Here is a 20,889-nt window from a genome sequence, read left to right on the forward strand (position 1 = left end):
GAAATGAAATTATTTTACATTCGATATGACTAAAGTATAGAGGAGTATGAGAGCACAGAATTATCTTATATACAACGCAACCATCAGTAAAGTAACGTGAGTAAATGTTACTTTATATAAAATTTCATTCTTCATTTAAAGAAAACGTAATAAATAAGTAATTGTTAATCATAATAACAGTTTTGTAATCATTTGCATCACCCAACTATTGTAACGTTTGTTTTTCATTTTTTTACCTTCTAGACACTAACAGTCCATATATTAATACCTTTATGGTAAACATTTTTTATACATTGGTACTAAAAGGGCATATACCTTTATTATCCAGCTTAATATAGCATATATTTTTATGAGTTCGGCCGAATATCCGAGACAGACCGTCCCTTAAGGATTCCTGGGATTGGTTTCCTGAGTGGTACACTGAAAACAATTACCTAAGTCATTCTATTGAATAGTTTTAACTCGAAAGTATTTAATACAGTTTAATTATACATTAAATTAAATATTATACAGTTGGAAATAAAAGTAATTATTGACGGAGTAAAGTATAGATAAGTAATTGCTGTACTTTATCATCAAACATGATAAGTACAAAATGATACGAAGATCAATATTTTTTTATGTTAAACTTCGATCTCTATAATTTTCTTGTAGTGTTATAGTACAGGTTATCGAGGACTCTGCTTACATCGATTGTCTTTGTGTTAAATGTTAACACTGTAATTTATGCGCAAGAGATATACAGTCGATCTCCCTATAACACTGTTGATAATTCCATTTTATATGAATTCCATGTTGTACGAGTCATTTAGATTTTACAAATACGTAAGCCGTTCACAGCCCGGCACACGTATTTGTAAAATCTAAGTGACTCGTACAACACGAAATTCATATAAAACGGAATTATCAACAGTGTTATAGCTGGGGTGGGGTTTGTCCAAAGAACTTGGCTTTTCGTGAAAGGTTGAATCGACACGAAATTTTTCTAAAATAGTTTATATTGGGAACAACTGGGTGAAGCATGAGGGGTGAGCGAGCGAATCAAACGATGTCAGCACGGAGTTAATCATATCACGTTCGCGATATTGTATTTAGTAACACGTCTATATTTTTCACTGTTTATTTAAATTGAATTTATATTATCCCAGAAATTGGTTCCTGCTTTCACTCTTATTCTTTCCTGTTGTGCTTATGTGCCAAAGGAGTAAAAACAGTATATCTGTAGGCAGCGAATACCAAGGGTGAGATATAGATTAAGTGAAATGATTTTAAAATGTGTGAAATGCTCCCTGAAATTATTTGGATAACATTCGCTTTAATATTTTCAGAAAAATTTTTATTGCAATTCCTAAAAAATTATCTATGGACACAAACACAGTATTCTCTATAATAGCGTATAATGTTCCTGATAACGAAGTACTAAAAGTTTCAATAAAGGACTTTCCTGGAATGACAAAAGTTTTTTCATCGAAGAGAGTTACTTTAAAAAATGGTAACTATAAAAACAATTTATACTTTATATATTTCCAAAAAATATATACTGTATTATACAGGCACGTTTTCTAATGATTACGTGTAAACTGGATTGTAAATGTCATTTTAGAAACAAAATTTACTCGCTGAGTAGGTTTAATACAAGTTTACAACATAATGTTTCGATTTCAAAAGTCTTTTATGAACAGTAAAGAAGACATACAGTAAACCCCCTATAACACTGTTGATAATTCCGTGTTATATGAATTCCATGTTGTACGAGTCACTTAGATTTTACACATATGTGAGCCATCCACAGCCTGACACACGTATTTGTAAAATCTAAGTGACTTGTACAACATGGAATTCATATAAAACGGAAAGATCAACAGTGTTATAGAGGGGGGGTCAATTGTAGTTTATTCACTCATACTACAATGCCCTGCTCCTTTCTTTACTAATGCTCTAAGTTTTCAATTTTATTTTCAGAAGATTCATAATTGAGAAATCTTAGCCTATGACCATGAAGTTTTATTTTCATAACCTTTAAGTATTACTTTTGCAAATTTTACTTCTTTCGTCTGTGGGCAATAAAAGGGCTTTTTATCCTACCCGTCTTGAACTCGCCAGTTTCACAATTAGATGGTCAATTGGCAATGAATAATGTTCAAGTATCAATCCATATTTGAAAAACAGCGAGATACTTCTCAAGTGTCCATGCTACAAAGTAAGAAGTAACTAGATGGACCTATGTTATACATTTTTACTGTTTCAACACACAAACAATCCTAAATATACAAACAACTTTTATATATTTTAAATTTCAGAAGTATTAATACAATAAAAATAATTACATTACAGGAATTCCAGTTTTTCTAAACATTAAATTGCATTCTGAAAAACTTTTGAGGTATACCGATGTGCGATTTGGTGGACCAAAAGTATATGTTCTTGTAGAAGCTAAAATAGGACAAAAATTTAACAAAAAAATAAAATTACTCGTTGAACACGATAAGAGATACGTTTTTCTACAAACGGACAAGCCAATTTATAACCAGCAGCAAAGAGGTAATAAAGTAGACCCCCTATAACACTGTTGATAATTCCGTTTTATATGAATTCCATGTTGTACGAGTCACTTAGATTTTACAAATACGTGAGCCATTCACAGCCCGGCACACGTATTTGTAAAATCTAAGTGACTCGTACAACATGGAATTCATATAAAACGAAATTATCAACAGTGTTATAGGGGGGTCTACTTGTACTAAAATTATCTTGTTTTTTGGATGTAAGATTCTTTAAAGCTGTAAATTAATATTATTAAATTAAATTTGATTTTAAAGAATATAAATTTTTAATTTAATAAGTGAATATTTTGTAGTACAAATACGAATTATTCCATTGAACGAGAAGTTATTACCTGAAAACTATAAAATTCGAGTACAGATAAAGGTAATATAATTTATAACTTAGTATTGTATACGATACAAGAAGTTATTCTAAAAATATAATGTTTTACTTTTATCAATAAATTTAGTATTTAAAAAGTAAATGATCATTCCTGTAATCTGTAAAATTCATATAAAGCTAATACGGTAGTATAGAGAGTAAGTTAATGTAGTAACTTTTAAAAAGTAGTCGATAATGTGGTATTATATAAAATATAATTCGAACATATATACTTGATGGGTTCTAAAAGTATGGGAAGTTCCATGTGAAAACTGCTAGTTGTTGTGGGAACTAAACATTGGTAGTTAGTTACGGGTTCTTACATCACCACCGGGCTGGCCGCATGGTGTTTTTCGATTTTCTTCACGTTTCTCACACCTTAATAGCCGGTTTCTCATAAAAAGTACTCCTGGGAGGCACACACCTTGTTATATTAGCCATGTGTTGTGTTGCCTTATTATATTAACCATGCTGTAACACGCATTATACCTCCACGTATTCGTGACATTTATCTCAAAGTTGAGGCAAAGGAGAACCTCACATTCTGTTCAAAAACATTTTCGAATCACAATGACTTTTTTATCCTCTAATGAATACATTCCCCTGGATATATATTTGTGCAGAAATCCAAACAATGATTGTCAAAAGGCGCAAACCTGCATAGTTGCACCACTACTCATCATAGAGCTCTTATCTAAGCTCCACCATGTTTAACACTATGATTTGTTTGGATCATAAGCACGAGGTTTTGATCGAGTAATGAAAGAACGTGCTCCAAAATTAGTTCTCTGAACAGATGATATTCCAGATATGTAATAAACTATGTCATTTTTATACATAAATTAAAATAAATATTATTCATTTCATCTTAAATACTGTTTGATTTCAGAATCCTCAAGACATAATTGTTCAAGAAACTCTTTTTACAGAGCCATGGAAGCAATCCTCTGGTCAATTTCCTAGAATGAATTTTACATTTCCTCCATTCTGCATTTTAGGAAAATGGAAAATAGAAGTTTCGTATGGAATTAACGTGAGAGAAATAACAATAATAACAACATAATAAATTATATAAATTTTAATTGAATAATAAATAGTTTCAGCAAAAGACATCTGTGGCATTCCGTGTTGAAGAATACAGTAAGAAAATTTAAAATTTTTTACATATATTATAATAAAATATTATATAAAATGTATTTTAATTAAAGCTCTACCAACATTTACTGTGAAACTTCAAGTGCCAGATGTAATTTTACCTGAAAGTAAAGTAATTAATTTTACTGTACAAGCAGAGTAAGCATAAGAAACTCAATAACATGTAAAGTATAAATTGCTATGTGTTCTGTTTGTGTCCAACTTACACCTTTAAATGTGTTATAAGGTATAAGATTACTCAAACATCTAGCAACATTTACAGGTATGTTTACGGAAAGAAACTTAATGGAATTGTAGTGTACGCATTGAATGTTGTGAATAAATATGGAGAGATATTTCCAGCAGGAACTAAAAGTGTCGCTGTAAGTAAACTATTGTTTTATTTTACATTATACATTCAATAGCCTTTAAGTAAAATTATATATTTAGATGAAAGAGGGAGAAACAAAGATTTCACTATGTACTTTGGACGTCTTAAAGATGGCAAAAGTCGAGTATTATTCGTACAAGAGTATATTGTCCGTTAATGTTTCTGTCATAGATGCGGCAACAGGAATGATGAAAAATTCAAGAGAAGAACGAATCAAATTCGTAAAATCTCCATTTATTATCTCATTTAAGAATTCGTTCAAGTACTATAAACCAGGAATAGTGTCTGTGATAGTGGTAAGTTCAGAAGACAGAATGTATTTCAGAGTATTTATTTTGTTTATAAAATATATGTCAGTTAATACATTTCAGGCTGATATCACCTATTTAAATGGCAGATCTGCAGCGAATATTCCCACTTTAATTAAAATTACAGATGCCAGTAATAAAGATATAAGAGTAAATGAATGGAAACATAACACTGACAGAAAAGGTCGTGTCATTTACTATGTCACACCACCAGCAGATACTGCATATTTACATGTCATCGTAAGATTTTTTACTAATTTTTTAGAACTCTTTGATTACCTTACTATTAACCTTCGATATAACGAAATAATACGAGAATGAGTGGTCAGACACTTTCACTTACCTGTTATACCTGAATATGTCATGATCATGAACAATTGGAATTTTATAGAAAAAGTACAAACTTCGGTATTATAGTAAATATGAGAGAAACAAGCACCATACCTAATTAGTTTCCTATACGTTGTTCATGTGCTGCCTAAAAGACATTCCCTACGTTAACATTCTAGTCATTTCAAGTGCTATAATTAACCTGGCATGTCCTGTTTCAAAAATCTGTTACATTATAATCTGTAGGTTATATATGTTATATCATCAGTCAACAACATTCATAATTTAAGTGTTTTCTTTTAGATTCTTAGTATTTTCTGGCATTTACATTTACTAATTTCTGTACACCAGTCCATATGCTAAATACATTAATTTTTTAAAAGAATTGATGGCTAGGGTCATGAAATGAGTTAAAAGTCTTACAGAATGCAGAAATCCCCAACAATTATAATGTATACAATCAAAGTGAATCTGTGTCACACGCAATGCAATTTGTGTCTATTTAGTGAACGTGTCTGACAATCACAAGAATTTTAAATAACTGTTAAATGAGATTCTGAAAAATTGATTGCTAACTGTATTAACAAATTAAATCCTTTATAATCGTTAATGTTCAAATAGATTGTTTGATTTATAGATTTTAGAATAACTCAATGTGTATTTACTCTGAATTATTTCATTTTTCAATTTTATCAGGTGAAAACACGTGATTGCAGATACAAAAGTGGACAACAAGCTTCTGGGACACACACAATGTACAAATTTCCTTCCGAAAATTTTGTAGCGATATCGAGAACGGCATCAACAAGGAAAGCTCAAGTAAGTAATTATAGATACAGAATAACAAAAAATTGAGTGTAGTGACAAGAGAGTGTGATGCCCCTATTAGCAATGGCATAAGTTAGATATTTTGTGCATGAGTTTATTGAAGTCATGAAAAACTTATGAATTCAGGAATTCTGAAAACAATATTACAAAAATGTTTGACCACTTTCAACTACCAGTTTTAGTGCATAAAATTACTGAACATTAGTTCTTGATCTTGGGTTTGTACCTTACCAAGTGATGTGTTTCAGGTTTTCTTCGTGCTTCTAACGATAAACAGGGGTCAATTTCCCTTAAAAGTTCTCTCAAGGGGTACTCCACCTGGCATAGTTTATTAATTGCGTTACCTTATTTTATAAACTTAAGTGTGTATACACAACCTTTTAAATTAAGCTATCGTTCTATAAATTTTTCCATTCACTGAATATCAAATAAAAATATTTACTAATGCATATATATAATAGTATTGTAAATATTTATATTATTTTCTATTCCTTAAACAGTAATATTGTCAAAACTCATACATATGCATGCCCTTTTATACAGTAAATTTGACTATTTATAATGGAAACACAATAAGCTTTTTAGATAATTCCAATTGATCCATGGTATTATCCTATTTATTATCCTATTATAGTATATTATGCTTCAGAGATGAAAGCATCCATTTCATCTATGGTGGTATCTTTGTTATTTATTATCTATGGTAAACAATAAGGTTTCAGCAATATAAATACTTTAAAAAAGCTAGTTAAAGTATATTTTTCAAATGACAATATAAATTTTTATTTAGATTGGAGAAAAGTTCGTTGCAAATGTTTACGCTCATCCCGCTAGTAAATTAAAAAAATTATTTTATTTGGTAAGTTTAAACAGATTTTTCATGTGATTTTCTTCACTACTTTTATGGTAATACTTTTTTATTTACAAAAATACTTTACATATAATTCTTGTAAGTAAAAATTTTTACAAGAAATGCTACACTGCAGCCGATATTTTCACCTTTAAAACGCTTGACGTTCGACGTTCACGTTTTAAAGGTCGACGTTCACGCTTGACGTTCGACGTTCACGTTTTAAAGGTTGACGTTCACGTTTTAAAGGTTGACGTTTACGCTTGACGTTCGACGTTCACGCTTGACGTTCGACGTTCACGTTTTACAGATGAAAACTTCGGCCGCAACCTCTCTAATAACTTATAGAAAATGTACCTAGAATGTATACCTCACAAGCCACTACAATGCTACTTTAAATATTCATTTTTATCAACAGGTTATGGCTCGTGGAAAAATTCTACTTTTAGAACATTTACATATAAAAATATTTCAACAGAAACGATTGGAATTTGTTATTACCACTGAAATGTCTCCAGTTATAAGAATTCTATTATTTTCTTTATTGAATAAAGAATTACTGGTGGACTCGATGAGAATTGAAGTAGAAGAAAAATGTGAAGCAAAATCTGAGGTAAGAAATTTAATCTTTTTAAATGCTTCATTTATATCAATTTAAGCAATGTTTTGTTCACATGAAAAAACAGAGGTTTTTTTTTACTTTTAGACCAAGGTTATTAGTCCAATAGACTATGTGAATGACAGTTCAGGATATAAATTTGCACATTAAGTATATCTTTTCTATGAAAACAGTGTGTACAATAACTCTGGCTCATCAGCATTTTAACCTTAATGTTATAAATTATATTAGTAAAATAAATAAATAAAAATTCTATAAAACGTTGAAGAATCCTTGAAGGAGTCGACAGTCAGAACAGGGTACCTACTTTTATTTTATTCAAAATTTTATTATGTAATACCCGCTCTTGAACACCTGGGCTAGAGTTTTATTTATTTCTTCCTCTCGTTCTTTATGAGCCTAGAAAAAAAAAGATATATTAAAGTTTCTATGAGAAATTCATTACGTCCAGATCAATTTGAATTTCTCAATTTTCTTTTATATATGTTAATAATTACCCATATTATATTTCATAACATACGCACGAATAAAGGATGGAGCAAAAGTCAGTTAACTAGTATAAAATATAAATTCATGCCTTGTTTTGTTTCAAAACTGGTACAATTCTGTGAATTTTTTTTTACTTTTTCTGCCCTGTGGGCACTAAGAGGGCCTCTTAAAGCAGGCCCATTATGGGTTCGGCCAGACCCACAATGAGACGACCGGATGGTGACCTGTCCGGATTTGATCCCGGGTCTCCCAGAGCAGTTGGCTGCCACCTTGACCATTGTTACACCTTGTTACCATTGACCATTGTTACACCTTGTTACCTTGACCATTGTTACACCATTGTTATCACCTTGCCAGGATTGTTACATATTTTTAGGCCATCCGGCCTAAAAATATGTAACAATCCTGGTACATGTTTACAATTGCACTTGCAAAACATAAAACTAAACAATATTAAAGTACATTTCGGGACATCCAGTATCAATGCAATGCGATACTCCATAAATGTAAGTGTTTTGGTCACGCATCAGAGATTTAAGCTTGAACAGAATAAAAGATATTTATAAGAAAACTGTAATATTTATAATAATTTTCTTTCATAAGGTTACTGTAACTCCCGATTTTACAAATAAACGACCAGGAGGAGTTGGGAAATTTATCTTAAAAGGAGAATCCAAGACGAAAGTAGGACTTCTCGTTGTAGACAAAGTAGCATTTTCTCTGAAAAATCAAGGAAAAATTACTAGAGAGGATGTTAGTTTACTTCTTATTTGATCATTAACGAAAAATTAAATTGTAATTAACATATCTGTTATACAGTTATTCCAGAGAATTGCCAGTTACGATTATGGATCAGGATTAGGAGAGGGAGAAAATTCTCAAAAAACTCTATTCAATTCTGGTTTATTTCTTTTTGGGAATTTCGAAATAGAAAATAAAATGAATAAAGAAAATGGTAATGTGTTTCTAATTATTGAATTATATCAATAAATTATAGGATATATAATATTAAAACTTTTTCTTCCATTGGACAAGATCGTATGGGAATAAATTACTTGAAAAGTGTCAAGTTTAAAGAAACAGACGAAGAAGACTTTATCGATCCTTACGATGACGAGTTTTACTTCCATGATGTTGACATTGACAAAGGTATAGAAGAAGAAATATCACTTCGAACTGATTTCCCAGATACATGGTTATTTGAGGATTTCGAAATTGGGTATTTTGTTTAATTATTTTTGAATTAATATTGTTTAAGTCTTTTACTGTGTGTGGGGGGCTATAATGGCTTGTATATGAGGGGCTGTTAAATTTTGATGGTTAAAGGTCGAGGGAAGTGGAGAAATAGAGAGGTGGTGTGTCATATTTTGATAGGAGTAAGACTTCATGAAGATTTTATAAGTAAAGATGCAAATTAAACTGAACACAATACTTCACTTCTACATTTATCTACCCTTAGTTTCTTTTACTTGTCTTAACACCTCCTAAACAGGGAATAGTTTCCTCCAGGTAGGCAAATTCCATTGGCAGATTGCAAATTTGTTGATTTCTTTTATTCCATCACTCATTCAGCCTGGTAATTTTATGTGTTTTACTCCTTAATATTAAAATGTGTCTACAAAAGACTTAAATATAAGTGAGGAACTCCGTACCACTGCAATAGTTAATTCTTATTATAGAGACTTTACGCACCTTCAATTAAAACATAACACTAATTAATTAATTCTGCACAAGCAGATTTTTCCTGTAATAATAGCTGAATTCGACATTCTCACATCAACAAACGTCTTGAAACAATCAGATTCAGTCAAGTTGCTTTTAAAATAGTTATTTCTTTGTTCATAACACCGAGTGTCAATTGCAGTTATATGAAATTCTGATAGTATATTGAAATACTTATCGCTTTACTTTCAGTTAACTTATATTTTTATTTCACTAAAAGTATTTTAATAACATTATGCAGAAAAATATTGTGTATAATGAAAGTTTTCTATTAGATCAGATGGAATTGCAGTCGCCAATACAAAATTACCGAACGGCATCACATCGTGGACTATGCAAACAATTAGTATATCACCTCAATGGGGAATGTGCATTTCTAATCTGATGGAAGTGAAATCATTTAAAAGTGTCTTTCTTCGAGTTAATTTTCCACATTCTGTTGTACGCAATGAAGAATTGTATCTTGAAGCAACTGTAATCAACTATTTTCCACAGAAATTGCCAGTGAGTACACTTATAAATTGTGAAGTGTTTTGTATTTATTGTTTCTGAATTATAACAGTATTTTATGATATGTAACATAATAATTAACATCTTGATCACTTTTATTTCATACATTGATTTGTTAGCGATACGCGTGAAACTAAATACATCTGCCATCAGTTTTCCATTATAAACCTAGCTGGCAAGAGACCAGCAAACATGAGAATAGACAGCAATGTCTTGATACAAACCTGAATTACAAGAAAAACGATTTTTCACAATAGTAGGCAGACGATAACTTTATGTACAATCTACACGTACTAATAATGCATACATAACATAAGAATACAATAGAATGGCGCCCCCTCAGACATGCTTTTAAGCGTTCTAGGGAGAGAAAATACATTGTTTTCATTACCCGTTCACGTACATGCACATGTTAACTTAAATTCTAATTACTATAATCTGTGTATTAAAGTAAAATTTGAAAAAAAGCAGAAGAAGGAACCCCATTCTACAGTTACAATGCAATTTTTAGTTGTTCTATTTAATCGCTGCTGATATCGGACCACTTACCTGTTGGACTTTGTCACTTGGCTATGGAGAATACTTTATGATTAGTATTTATAGTGTGATTAGATTCTCAAAATATTCATACACAATAATTGTTAAAAATTTTGTATCAGAGTACAATGCCTTTATGATCAACCTGTACTTTGTACAATAATCTACACATCGTTACCACCTACTACATTGTGACAAGTTACCCTATACTTTGATATCTTATTTGTTATTAGTAAGAACTGTATGCATTTTTAAATTTACTTCATTAACCATGTATGTAATTATATTATAACTTCTGTCTATTTATAAACTTTTAGGTGACTGTCTATTTTTGTGGTGTTAAAAACCTATATACTGGCGTAAAAGAAGGTGAGAAAAGCGAACAAAAGAAAATTATAATTGATCCTCTTTCTGCAAGGACAGTGAACTTTTTAGTTGTTCCATTAGAGGCTGGGGATTATTTTATTCGTATTGTGGCTCTAAGCCATTACGATGAAGATACTGTTGTCAAAAAATTGCATGTAGTGGTAAGAAATTTCAGCCTTATTTTCTAAAAGTTTAAAGTTTAGTACATTAACAACACAGCTTTTTATTTAAAATGTCCTTCTTAGTGTGAGGGATGGAAAAAAGGCCTTCTTAGTAAGAATACCTAGAAGACCTTTCTTCCATACCCACTAGTATTCAACTAAATAAGGATAGCAAAATGGTGTGGAAGATACGACCATTAACATATTTTATATTATACATATTCAGGCCGAAGGTGTTACTGAAGAAGTGGATATTTTCGTTACGTTAGATCCAACAAACCAACAAAAAAAGAAAAAATTAAACGTCGTTACAGAGGTTTTATCAGGTACGTTTTTATATTACGTTCTGAACAATTTAACATACACAAATTCATAATTATAATATAAAACAACGCACTGTGTACACAGGATAGCCCAGAAGTTAGTTAACCAATAGATATAATGAAATGTAACTGTTATAAATTGGTGTTAACTGATCTTAAAATAAGCAGTATTTTAGTTGTGTTTTGCCCACTCCATATTTTACTTGAATTTTTAATATATAATAATGTAAAACGATATCGCACGTTAATTAATTAATTAATTCTATAAATTAGATAATATAGATACAGCGAAGCAACTTCAGGTGATTAAATTAAGTCTCCAACCGAAGAAACCATACATTCTTGGAACTGAAATGAGTGCCATATGTCTGGTTGGTAAGGGTTACATTCTAATAAGTATGAATAAATTTGAAATAATTCCTTGCAATATGCCAAGAAACGTAATATTCTTTTCTTCTACAGTAAAAGGGAAGGTTATAAATACAGTCGATCCCCCTATAACACTGTTGATAATTCCGTTTTATATGAATTTCATGTTGTACGAGTCACTTAGATTTTACAAATACGTGTGCCCGGGCTGTGAACGGCTCACGTATTTGTAAAATCTAAGTGACTCGTACAACACGGAATTCATATAAAACGGGATTATCAACAGTGTTATAAGAGGGTCGACTGTAATTTACAAAATTTTCTTTTAATTATTTTCCTATTGTCATACAATGAAACATTTTAGGTGAAATGAATTATTCATATAAATACCAAGTGATTTAATTAAAGTACTCCTATTCAACACTGTCTAGAGGGATATGTAGGAGTTTAAACTTAACCAAATTTTGTATGCTGACGTTTCGGGACAAGCGAAAACCATTTTGTTCCAAATTTCTTCGGAAAATAATTTAATTCCAAAACTCACAACAAGGGAATGGCGTTATTAGAGGCAAAAAGTTTCGTCTTAATGCCTTCCAGTGTCATAACTCTTAAAGAACACTCTCACACTGGCATTATTTTCATAACACAGCTTCATAAGAAAGGAGTATTCAGGCATGGTCTGAACGATTTGAATTAATCTTCAGTAATGTGGATCTTCAATTTGTGGTTCACATGCCTTAGGCGTTTTTATACGCAGAAATTGCTCATAACACTTGTGTTGTGCATTATGTATGTACTGCGTATTTTTATCTAAATAAAAAAGTACTTTGACTTCAGGGGATGCGAATATTAACACGTACATTTTCCATTTTTGACTCATTCTGCCCTTATGAAAACTAAGCTGGACTTTTAATTATTCCTATTATAAGTATGGCCGAGACTCACAGTGGGTTGGAAGACGGTATTCGATTTATTGGGCTCCGTTCCTCAGGGTTTATTATATAATTCAATGAAGAAATAGTAGACTGAAACCTTGACTGCTTTGGCCATCCCATTGACCATAATTAGGAGTACCATTTCAAACTTCTAGTTCATCATAACATCATTTTCATGTTTACACCAATGACTTTCTATTTTTCACCTGTTCTTTATATTTATAACTTACTGGTAATTCTATATTTTCCTTAAGCTGTTAAATAAGTAAGAACATTTCTGAAAATTACACTGTAATTTATCTGATTGTAAATAAAATTGTATTCATTTCAGGTACCGAATGTGGTCCTACACTACAAACAACATTACTCGATCCACAACACTTAATCGAAATGCCCTTTGGCCGTTGCGATCAGACAATGATGTACATGGGTCTAGCAACATACACTTTTAACTTGTTGAAAAATAGAGACAAAATTAATATGAAAATCGAAAAGAGATTATATGATATTATGAGTGAAGGTTCGAAGATCTTGCTTTACGTCGATAAAATACTGAAAGAAAAAATAGCTTTATTTAAATATCAATCTTTTTATTATAGGTTATGAAAGAGCACTCAGTTTCAGAAATAAAGATGGTTCATTCTCTGTCTGGAAGCACAAACCTTCCAGCATTTGGTAACTTCATTTTAATTAATCTCTAATGATTATTTTATTATTGTCCATTTTTATTGTTTATAAAGAGCGTGATTGTTTATCACGTTCATTATCGGTCCAGTTGGGCTTGGCTCTCGTGAGTCTCGATGGATATAATGGGAAAGAACTGGGTAACGAGTGATTGGCTCGACGGTCTGTGTATGAAAATTGCCGAGTACCAACCTAAAAGAATTTACAAAGTTCATAAATGAAAGCTAATCATTGAGGTATTGCATGATAATTCTTTTGTATGCCATTTTCATGAGATTCTTCAGCTTTAAAAATTATATTCTTTCGATTGTTTCATACTTTGTACACTATAAATAATTATACTTGTATGAACATGTTCGACGTAATATAATCATTAAGCATACAATCGATAAATGAACATCTACTATACTCTTTCAATGGTTTTTGCATCATTACTGTATTTGTAGAGATAGTCATTGCAATGATTATCTTCTAGAATTTGAGAGCCATTTTAATCACTAAATTGTGTTGTTATTTAGAAATCACCAGAGTAATACTGTATGTTAAAAAATGTATATTTCTCTACATATTATTTATTTTATAAATATTATGATTTGTAGGTTAACAGCATTTGTCAATAAACTATTTTGTCAGGCCAGCAAATTTATTTATATAGATGAAAATGTCATCTGCAATGGAATTCAATGGTTAATTTCAAAACAAAATTTTGATGGATCATTCGAAGATTACTATCCAATTATATTAAGAAATATAATGGTAAATCATTCAGATTATACAAAAATAATAAATTCATTAAACAAAATACTTTCTTTCATAGACAGGAGGTAATGGAAAAATCCCTATGACTGCATTTTTGCTCACTATTTTGCAAGAATGTAAATGTAGTTATGTAGTAAGTAAAATCTACTAAAGATTTTTAAAAAGTAAATTAAATGTTGAAATATTTCAATTATTATTATAACTATATTTGTAGAATTCAACTTGTGCTCGGCTAAATGCGAAATCATTTTTGGAAATGCAGTACGAATCCATAAATGATTCATATATCATGGCATTAACTGCTTACGCTCTTGCAGTAACAAATAGTCAGAAAAAGCAGCGAGCAAACGAAAAACTTATAGGAATGTCAGCTTATGATGAAGGTAAATGTCTTTAAGTATAATAAAATACAGTAAATTGAACATCTTCATTTATTTAGTGATTTTTAAGAATTCTTTATATTATCTCAATTAGAATTAAATCAAAGGTATTGGGATAAATCTTCAATATCTAAATCGATAGAAATCTCTGCTTATGGCCTTTTAACTCAATTGCAATTGGAAAATATGTCAACATCTCTTTCAATTGTCAATTGGATGAATAAACAACGTCTTGATGGAGGCTACTTTCCTTCTAGTCAGGTATTTATGAGTACTTTATAAAATATTTATACTGTGGGATTTCTATTATTAATCATTGTTATACAGTAGAGCGTCGTTTATCCGAATCAATTGGGGACTGGGGTTGTTCGGGTAACTTATTTTTTTGGATAACCGATTATGCACGAAAAAACATATTAATCTATCCCATGTTGAAATTTTTATCCGTTGCGTCACCTCAGAAAAACACCACACAATAGTGCCAGTACTGCCAGCTAAAACACATACATCAATAAAAATAATATTGGAGTAGCCCAAGATATAGCCACAAATTGCAGCACCACAGCTCTAGCGAAAATTTAAATTTGCTGACTGGAATTCTTTCGGATAACCGACGTTTCTGATAAACGACGCTCTACTGTTTTTGTAAATTTGCCGTAAAAATTCGAACACATGGCGTTAATCTACATGTAAATCAGAGCCATCTCTTCGACTCAATCATATATAGTTAAACTATAAATTTTATAATTACTGTAACTTGTGTTTTGAATTCTTCACTCTGTGGATATTGTGAGGGCTTTTTTATGTCCACAATCAACATATAAAAGGCTGCTAGATCAACAGTGGAAGTGGCCAAGAAGTGAAAACAGCTGTGAAATTTAATAAAGGTGCCTATTGTGGTAGGTTGGCACTTTTACCATCTCGGTCGCCCATATTCAGTACTTTGAAAATCGTAAAGAAATTTATGTAAATATATAAAATTGCATATAATACTTCTGTATTATTCTATTATTTTTTCATTTCATTTACAGGCTACACTGGCACTACAAGCATTATCACAATACGTCATAAAATCGAAATTCACAAATATATCATTAACGTGCAACGTTTCGACCAACCACGATAAAGGCGCGGTGAGAACAATACATATTAACAATGAAAATGGTTTAATCCTTCAACGAATGGAGGTAAGCTAAATGTTATAAATCAATTTACTTAAAACATTTTTACTCGTATATTTCTGAAGTGGTTCGTCCATTATTCTTTTTTTTCCATATCAAATAGGTAATTGTACTTCTTTTCGCATCAAAATTCCAAAATATGCACTATTCTCTAGTCTTTATTCGCGAATGAAATTCTATAGAAGTGCATAGAATGCTACAACACGACTGATGAAAATAATATAGTAATAATTTTATATTCAACATTATGCGAAGATCTGGAGAATTAATTGTTATCAAAATATCAACGATCTGTTACATATAATACATATTTTAATAATCATTTTTCTAAATTATAAATTGCTACTTTCATTTCTCTACTTTCTGTATATAAATTATTATTTTATTGTCAAATTGTATCCGACAAAATACACCTGATGGCAGAACCCTATCCTAACTTAACGTAATGTAACTTTTGACGACCACCTTACCCTTACACATTATAGACATAGTCATTCCAAACACTCACAATATATAAAACACATGCACTGAAAAAAATCAGCAAGTACTATACACATAACTCTCTCAGGAAATAAGTCATCTGTGGGGGATAGATAGGGTGCTTATTGTACTGTACCTGTGGTTCTTTCCTGTATAGGTGTCATATTACACACGCTACACAAAAGCCTGGGAACATTACAATAATACTAATAAGCGCAGAGCCCAAACGGTTAAGAGTTGGAAGTTGAAATTTGGTACACAGTTACGGTAAGTCACGAGAACGTACACTAAAAAGGGATTTTTTGGAAATTTCTCTTGCGGGGAGAGGGATAGGATTAAAGATTACCCCGAAGAACTCGGCTTCTACTATACTATTTTAGATACTTTTTTTTGCATTTTTGCTTAGAATCGAATATATTTTTAGACCCTTCTAAACATTTTCAACGTTATTTAGTGTTCTATCGTATTTAAAGTCGTGTTCGCCTTATTCGAACTCTTCGTCTTAATGTTTGATTTTATGTTCGAATTTATATTTATGAATGATTCGAAAAGATCCAGCTTATTTTTGAAATTAAGTAAACCTGAAAAACTCAGAAATGGTTACGAAAACGTTTGTTATCCATCACTTAGTAATACCACGCAACGATTAGTGTGATAGCGAAGGGCGTGGTGATATTACGAGTTGACGGCTTTAAATGTATCTTTCCACTGCTCCCAGTGTTGTACCATGAGGATGGCTTCATACATTGTATATCCTGTAATAATCATTACTTGGTATGCCCACCTAATCCGTGCAAATTGCCTCATAATATGAGAATAATATGAGACAATTAGCACAGTAAAAAATTATTATACCCGTTAATATATTATAATCAGTTGTATGAAAAAGTTCTTTGGTGGTACTTTTCAAAGTTTACAATAAGTAATTACCGTTTAAGTAACTTTAAATCTTTTGAGTGAGTGTGTAAGTGATTGTCTGTTTAACCTTACTTTGTGGTACACTGCAAATCCAGGACTAAATAATAACTAAGAAAAAACGAACATATAAACAAAATGAACACAAATAACTTCTGGATTCTAAGACTATTTTCAATCGTTTTCGAAGCTTACACTAAAGTGTCAATCTTAAATAGCCTTAACGGAGATGCCAAGAGGCCAAGATTGAAGCTTGTTATTGGGTCCTGGGATCCGAATGGGTCGAAAAACCTTAAGAATTTTTTACAAGAGATCCATCCGGAGATGTAAGACCCAATTTATCACTAGCTAGCCTGTTCCCAAATGGGCTTGTTACAATAGGACCCGCTCTCTTTCTGAATTTCTTTTGTCCACTAAAACATACATCATAAAGATATTGCGTTGTTCAAATTGTCATATCTGTTTTTACCTAAACTAATTATTATTTTATTTAAAATAAATAATTTATATGACGCTGTTTTAGGTGATTTAAATTTCTGCTAAAATATTTGTCACTTTGATTGTACAGCTCGATAAATTAGATGGTATGTTATACTTGAACGTGAGTGGAAGGGGAATTGGATTATTATCAGTAAAATTAAGATATAATGTAGCAGAAGATCAGAAAGAGACATGTCTAGTAAGTATTTAGATTTACACAACTGCTACTTTTTATTTATAGTCTTAAATTATAAGTACAGTATTATTTGGCTAAATAAAGTTTTCTATTTATATTAGTTCGAAACTACTGTACATGTTTCTGAAGTAAACAATCACTTTTCAACGGAAAAAAATAATCCTTATTGTAAAAAAGGTAACGCATTTCAATAGGTCTATGTTATAAAATTAATCATAAATTTTTATATCTGGTTATATATTTATTAGCTAGTGATGACTAATTTGAAGTGAAACAATTACCTTTTTTACTTTTATCGCTTAATTTTTAATTTTATTTAATTTATTTCATATATACAAATTAATAGAATGTGGAGAAGTCATAAATGTACACGAATTTCATTTCGTCAACAGTCCTCATTCGGTCAATCCTCAAAGTAAACTTATTTTTGAAGTTGAAATATGTAGCAGGTAAGTATCAGGTCAGTCCATAAGTTCGTGCGCATTTTTATCTACAAAAACAGCAACAAAAAATTTTAATCAAATCTTATTTCTATCTATAATGTATTCATCATTATTTTGTACAATTTCTTTCCATCTTGATGGTAGCTTTTTAATCCCGTCTTTGTGAAATGATTTCGGTTTTGAATCAAAATATTCAGAAATAGCCTTTTTTACATTGTTCTCATCCTAAAAAGTTTTTCCTTTTAAAAAATTCTGCAAACTCCGAAAAAGATGATAATCACTGGGAGCAATATCTGGCAAATATGGTGGATGAGGTAAAATTTCCCAGTTGAAGCTTTTGAGTTGAGCAGTTGACGTTGTTGTCAGTTAGCTATTGACAGTTCATGTGGTATCCATTTTCCTAGCTTTGAAACTTTTCCGATTTGTTGTAGATGTCTATGAACAGTTCCATGGGATGAATTTAAACGTTCCGCAATTTCATCAACTGTTAAAGATGGTTCTGCTTCAACTAGTGTAGAGAGAGCATTATCATCAAAGTTAACAGGTCTTCCAGTACGAGCCTTGTCCTCCACACTAAAATCATTATTTCTACATCTTTCAAACCACTTCTGCACAGTCCTTACACTAATTACAGTTTGATTATGAACAGTATTTAATTTTTTGGCTGCATTTGTAGCATTCTCATCACTTAAAAATAAAAAGTATAAAACATGTCTCTTATATTCATCTGTTACTTCCATTTTAACGAAAATAAACAACTGAAATGTTCCCAATTCTGAACCGTATTATATGAATGAGATCCAATTGAACACTCCAGTGTAAAATGTATCACATTAGATGGCATTTTTAAAAGCAAAACAAGATTTTTCTCAAGGTCATAAAATACGCACGAACTTATGGACTGGCCTGATAAAAAAGGCCATGTTATTGCATAGTTACATATGTAATGTTATTACATAGATTGGCCAAGACGTCTCTAAACCATTTTAAAAACTATATTCATATATTATTCAAAGTAACTTTTGACGACCACCTTACCCTTACACATTATAGACATAGTCATTCCAAACACTCACAATATATAAAACACAACTTATAAGTTTAATTAAATTCAACACATAATGCAAAAAAACTTTAAAATCTTGGATATGATATGTGTATATAAATTATTGTTTTATTGTTAAATTGTATCCGACAAAATACACCTGATGGCAGAACCCTATCCTAACTTAACGTAATGTAACTTTTGACGACCACCTGACCCTCACACATTATAGACATAGTCATTCCAAACACTCACAATTTATAAAACACATGCACTGAAAAAAATCAGCAAGTACTGTACACATAACTCTCTCAGGAAATAAGTCATCTGTGGGGGATAGATAGGGTGCTTATTGTACTGTACCTGTGGTTCTTTCCTGTATAGGTGTCATATTACACACGCTACACAAAAGCCTGGGAACATTACAATAATACTAATAAGCGCAGAGCCCAAACGGTTAAGAGTTGGAAGTTGAAATTTGGTACACAGTTACGGTAAGTCACGAGAACGTACACTAAAAAGGGATTTTTTGGAAATTTCTCTTGCGGGGAGAGGGATAGGATTAAAGATTACCCCGAAGAACTCGGCTTCTACTATACTATTTTAGATACTTTTTTTTGCATTTTTGCTTAGAATCGAATATATTTTTAGACCCTTCTAAACATTTTCAACGTTATTTAGTGTTCTATCGTATTTAAAGTCGTGTTCGCCTTATTCGAACTCTTCGTCTTAATGTTTGATTTTATGTTCGAATTTATATTTATGAATGATTCGAAAAGATCCAGCTTATTTTTGAAATTAAGTAAACCTGAAAAACTCAGAAATGGTTACGAAAACGTTTGTTATCCATCACTTAGTAATACCACGCAACGATTAGTGTGATAGCGAAGGGCGTGGTGATATTACGAGTTGACGGCTTTAAATGTATCTTTCCACTGCTCCCAGTGTTGTACCATGAGGATGGCTTCATACATTGTATATCCTGTAATAATCATTACTTGGTATGCCCACCTAATCCGTGCAAATTGCCTCATAATATGAGAATAATATGAGACAATTAGCACAGTAAAAAATTATTATACCCGTTAATATATTATAATCAGTTGTATGAAAAAGTTCTTTGGTGGTACTTTTCAAAGTTTACAATAAGTAATTACCGTTTAAGTAACTTTAAATCTTTTGAGTGAGTGTGTAAGTGATTGTCTGTTTAACCTTACTTTGTGGTACACTGCAAATCCAGGACTAAATAATAACTAAGAAAAAACGAACATATAAACAAAATGAACACAAATAACTTCTGGATTCTAAGACTATTTTCAATCGTTTTCGAAGCTTACACTAAAGTGTCAATCTTAAATAGCCTTAACGGAGATGCCAAGAGGCCAAGATTGAAGCTTGTTATTGGGTCCTGGGATCCGAATGGGTCGAAAAACCTTAAGAATTTTTTACAAGAGATCCATCCGGAGATGTAAGACCCAATTTATCACTAGCTAGCCTGTTCCCAAATGGGCTTGTTACAATAGGACCCG

The 20,889-nt window shown here is 31.3% G+C and overlaps 2 protein-coding genes across 4 annotated transcripts in view; both read left to right on the forward strand.

The window, feature by feature from the left end:
• LOC111626727 (complement C3-like) lies at positions 1–14,511 on the forward strand. Of its 3 annotated transcripts, XM_023370209.1 has the most exons (25): positions 1–96; positions 1,149–1,241; positions 1,329–1,492; positions 2,335–2,541; positions 2,858–2,928; positions 3,815–3,958; positions 4,023–4,065; positions 4,134–4,218; positions 4,343–4,442; positions 4,510–4,746; positions 4,822–4,998; positions 5,785–5,907; positions 6,707–6,775; positions 7,185–7,379; positions 8,478–8,627; positions 8,694–8,829; positions 8,910–9,093; positions 9,872–10,100; positions 10,961–11,170; positions 11,397–11,496; positions 11,767–11,868; positions 13,129–13,317; positions 13,397–13,472; positions 14,299–14,373; positions 14,455–14,511. In XM_023370209.1, coding segments are annotated over exons 1-24 (3,135 nt in total). In that variant the 5' UTR covers positions 1–46; the 3' UTR covers positions 14,300–14,373; positions 14,455–14,511. The 3 variants fall into 3 exon arrangements, with proteins under 3 accessions (XP_023225977.1, XP_023225978.1, XP_023225979.1); XM_023370210.1 differs by lacking the exon at positions 11,767–11,868; XM_023370211.1 differs by lacking the exons at positions 1–96; positions 1,149–1,241; positions 1,329–1,492; positions 2,858–2,928 and having other exon boundaries at positions 2,433–2,541.
• LOC111626723 (complement C3 alpha chain-like) overlaps positions 14,323–20,889 on the forward strand; it is a 19,933-nt gene continuing 13,366 nt past the window's right edge. The window contains exons 1-5 of the mRNA XM_023370204.1: positions 14,323–14,373; positions 14,455–14,623; positions 14,715–14,881; positions 15,652–15,807; positions 17,765–17,875. Coding sequence (XP_023225972.1) covers positions 14,323–14,373; positions 14,455–14,623; positions 14,715–14,881; positions 15,652–15,807; positions 17,765–17,875 — 654 coding nt within the window. The remainder of the gene's footprint in view (positions 14,374–14,454; positions 14,624–14,714; positions 14,882–15,651; positions 15,808–17,764; positions 17,876–20,889) is intronic.

The sequence above is a fragment of the Centruroides sculpturatus genome, unplaced genomic scaffold, assembly GCF_000671375.1.
Source record: "Centruroides sculpturatus isolate CEXI.00-Female unplaced genomic scaffold, Cexi_2.0 scaffold438, whole genome shotgun sequence".
Taxonomy (NCBI): Eukaryota; Metazoa; Arthropoda; class Arachnida; order Scorpiones; family Buthidae; genus Centruroides; species Centruroides sculpturatus.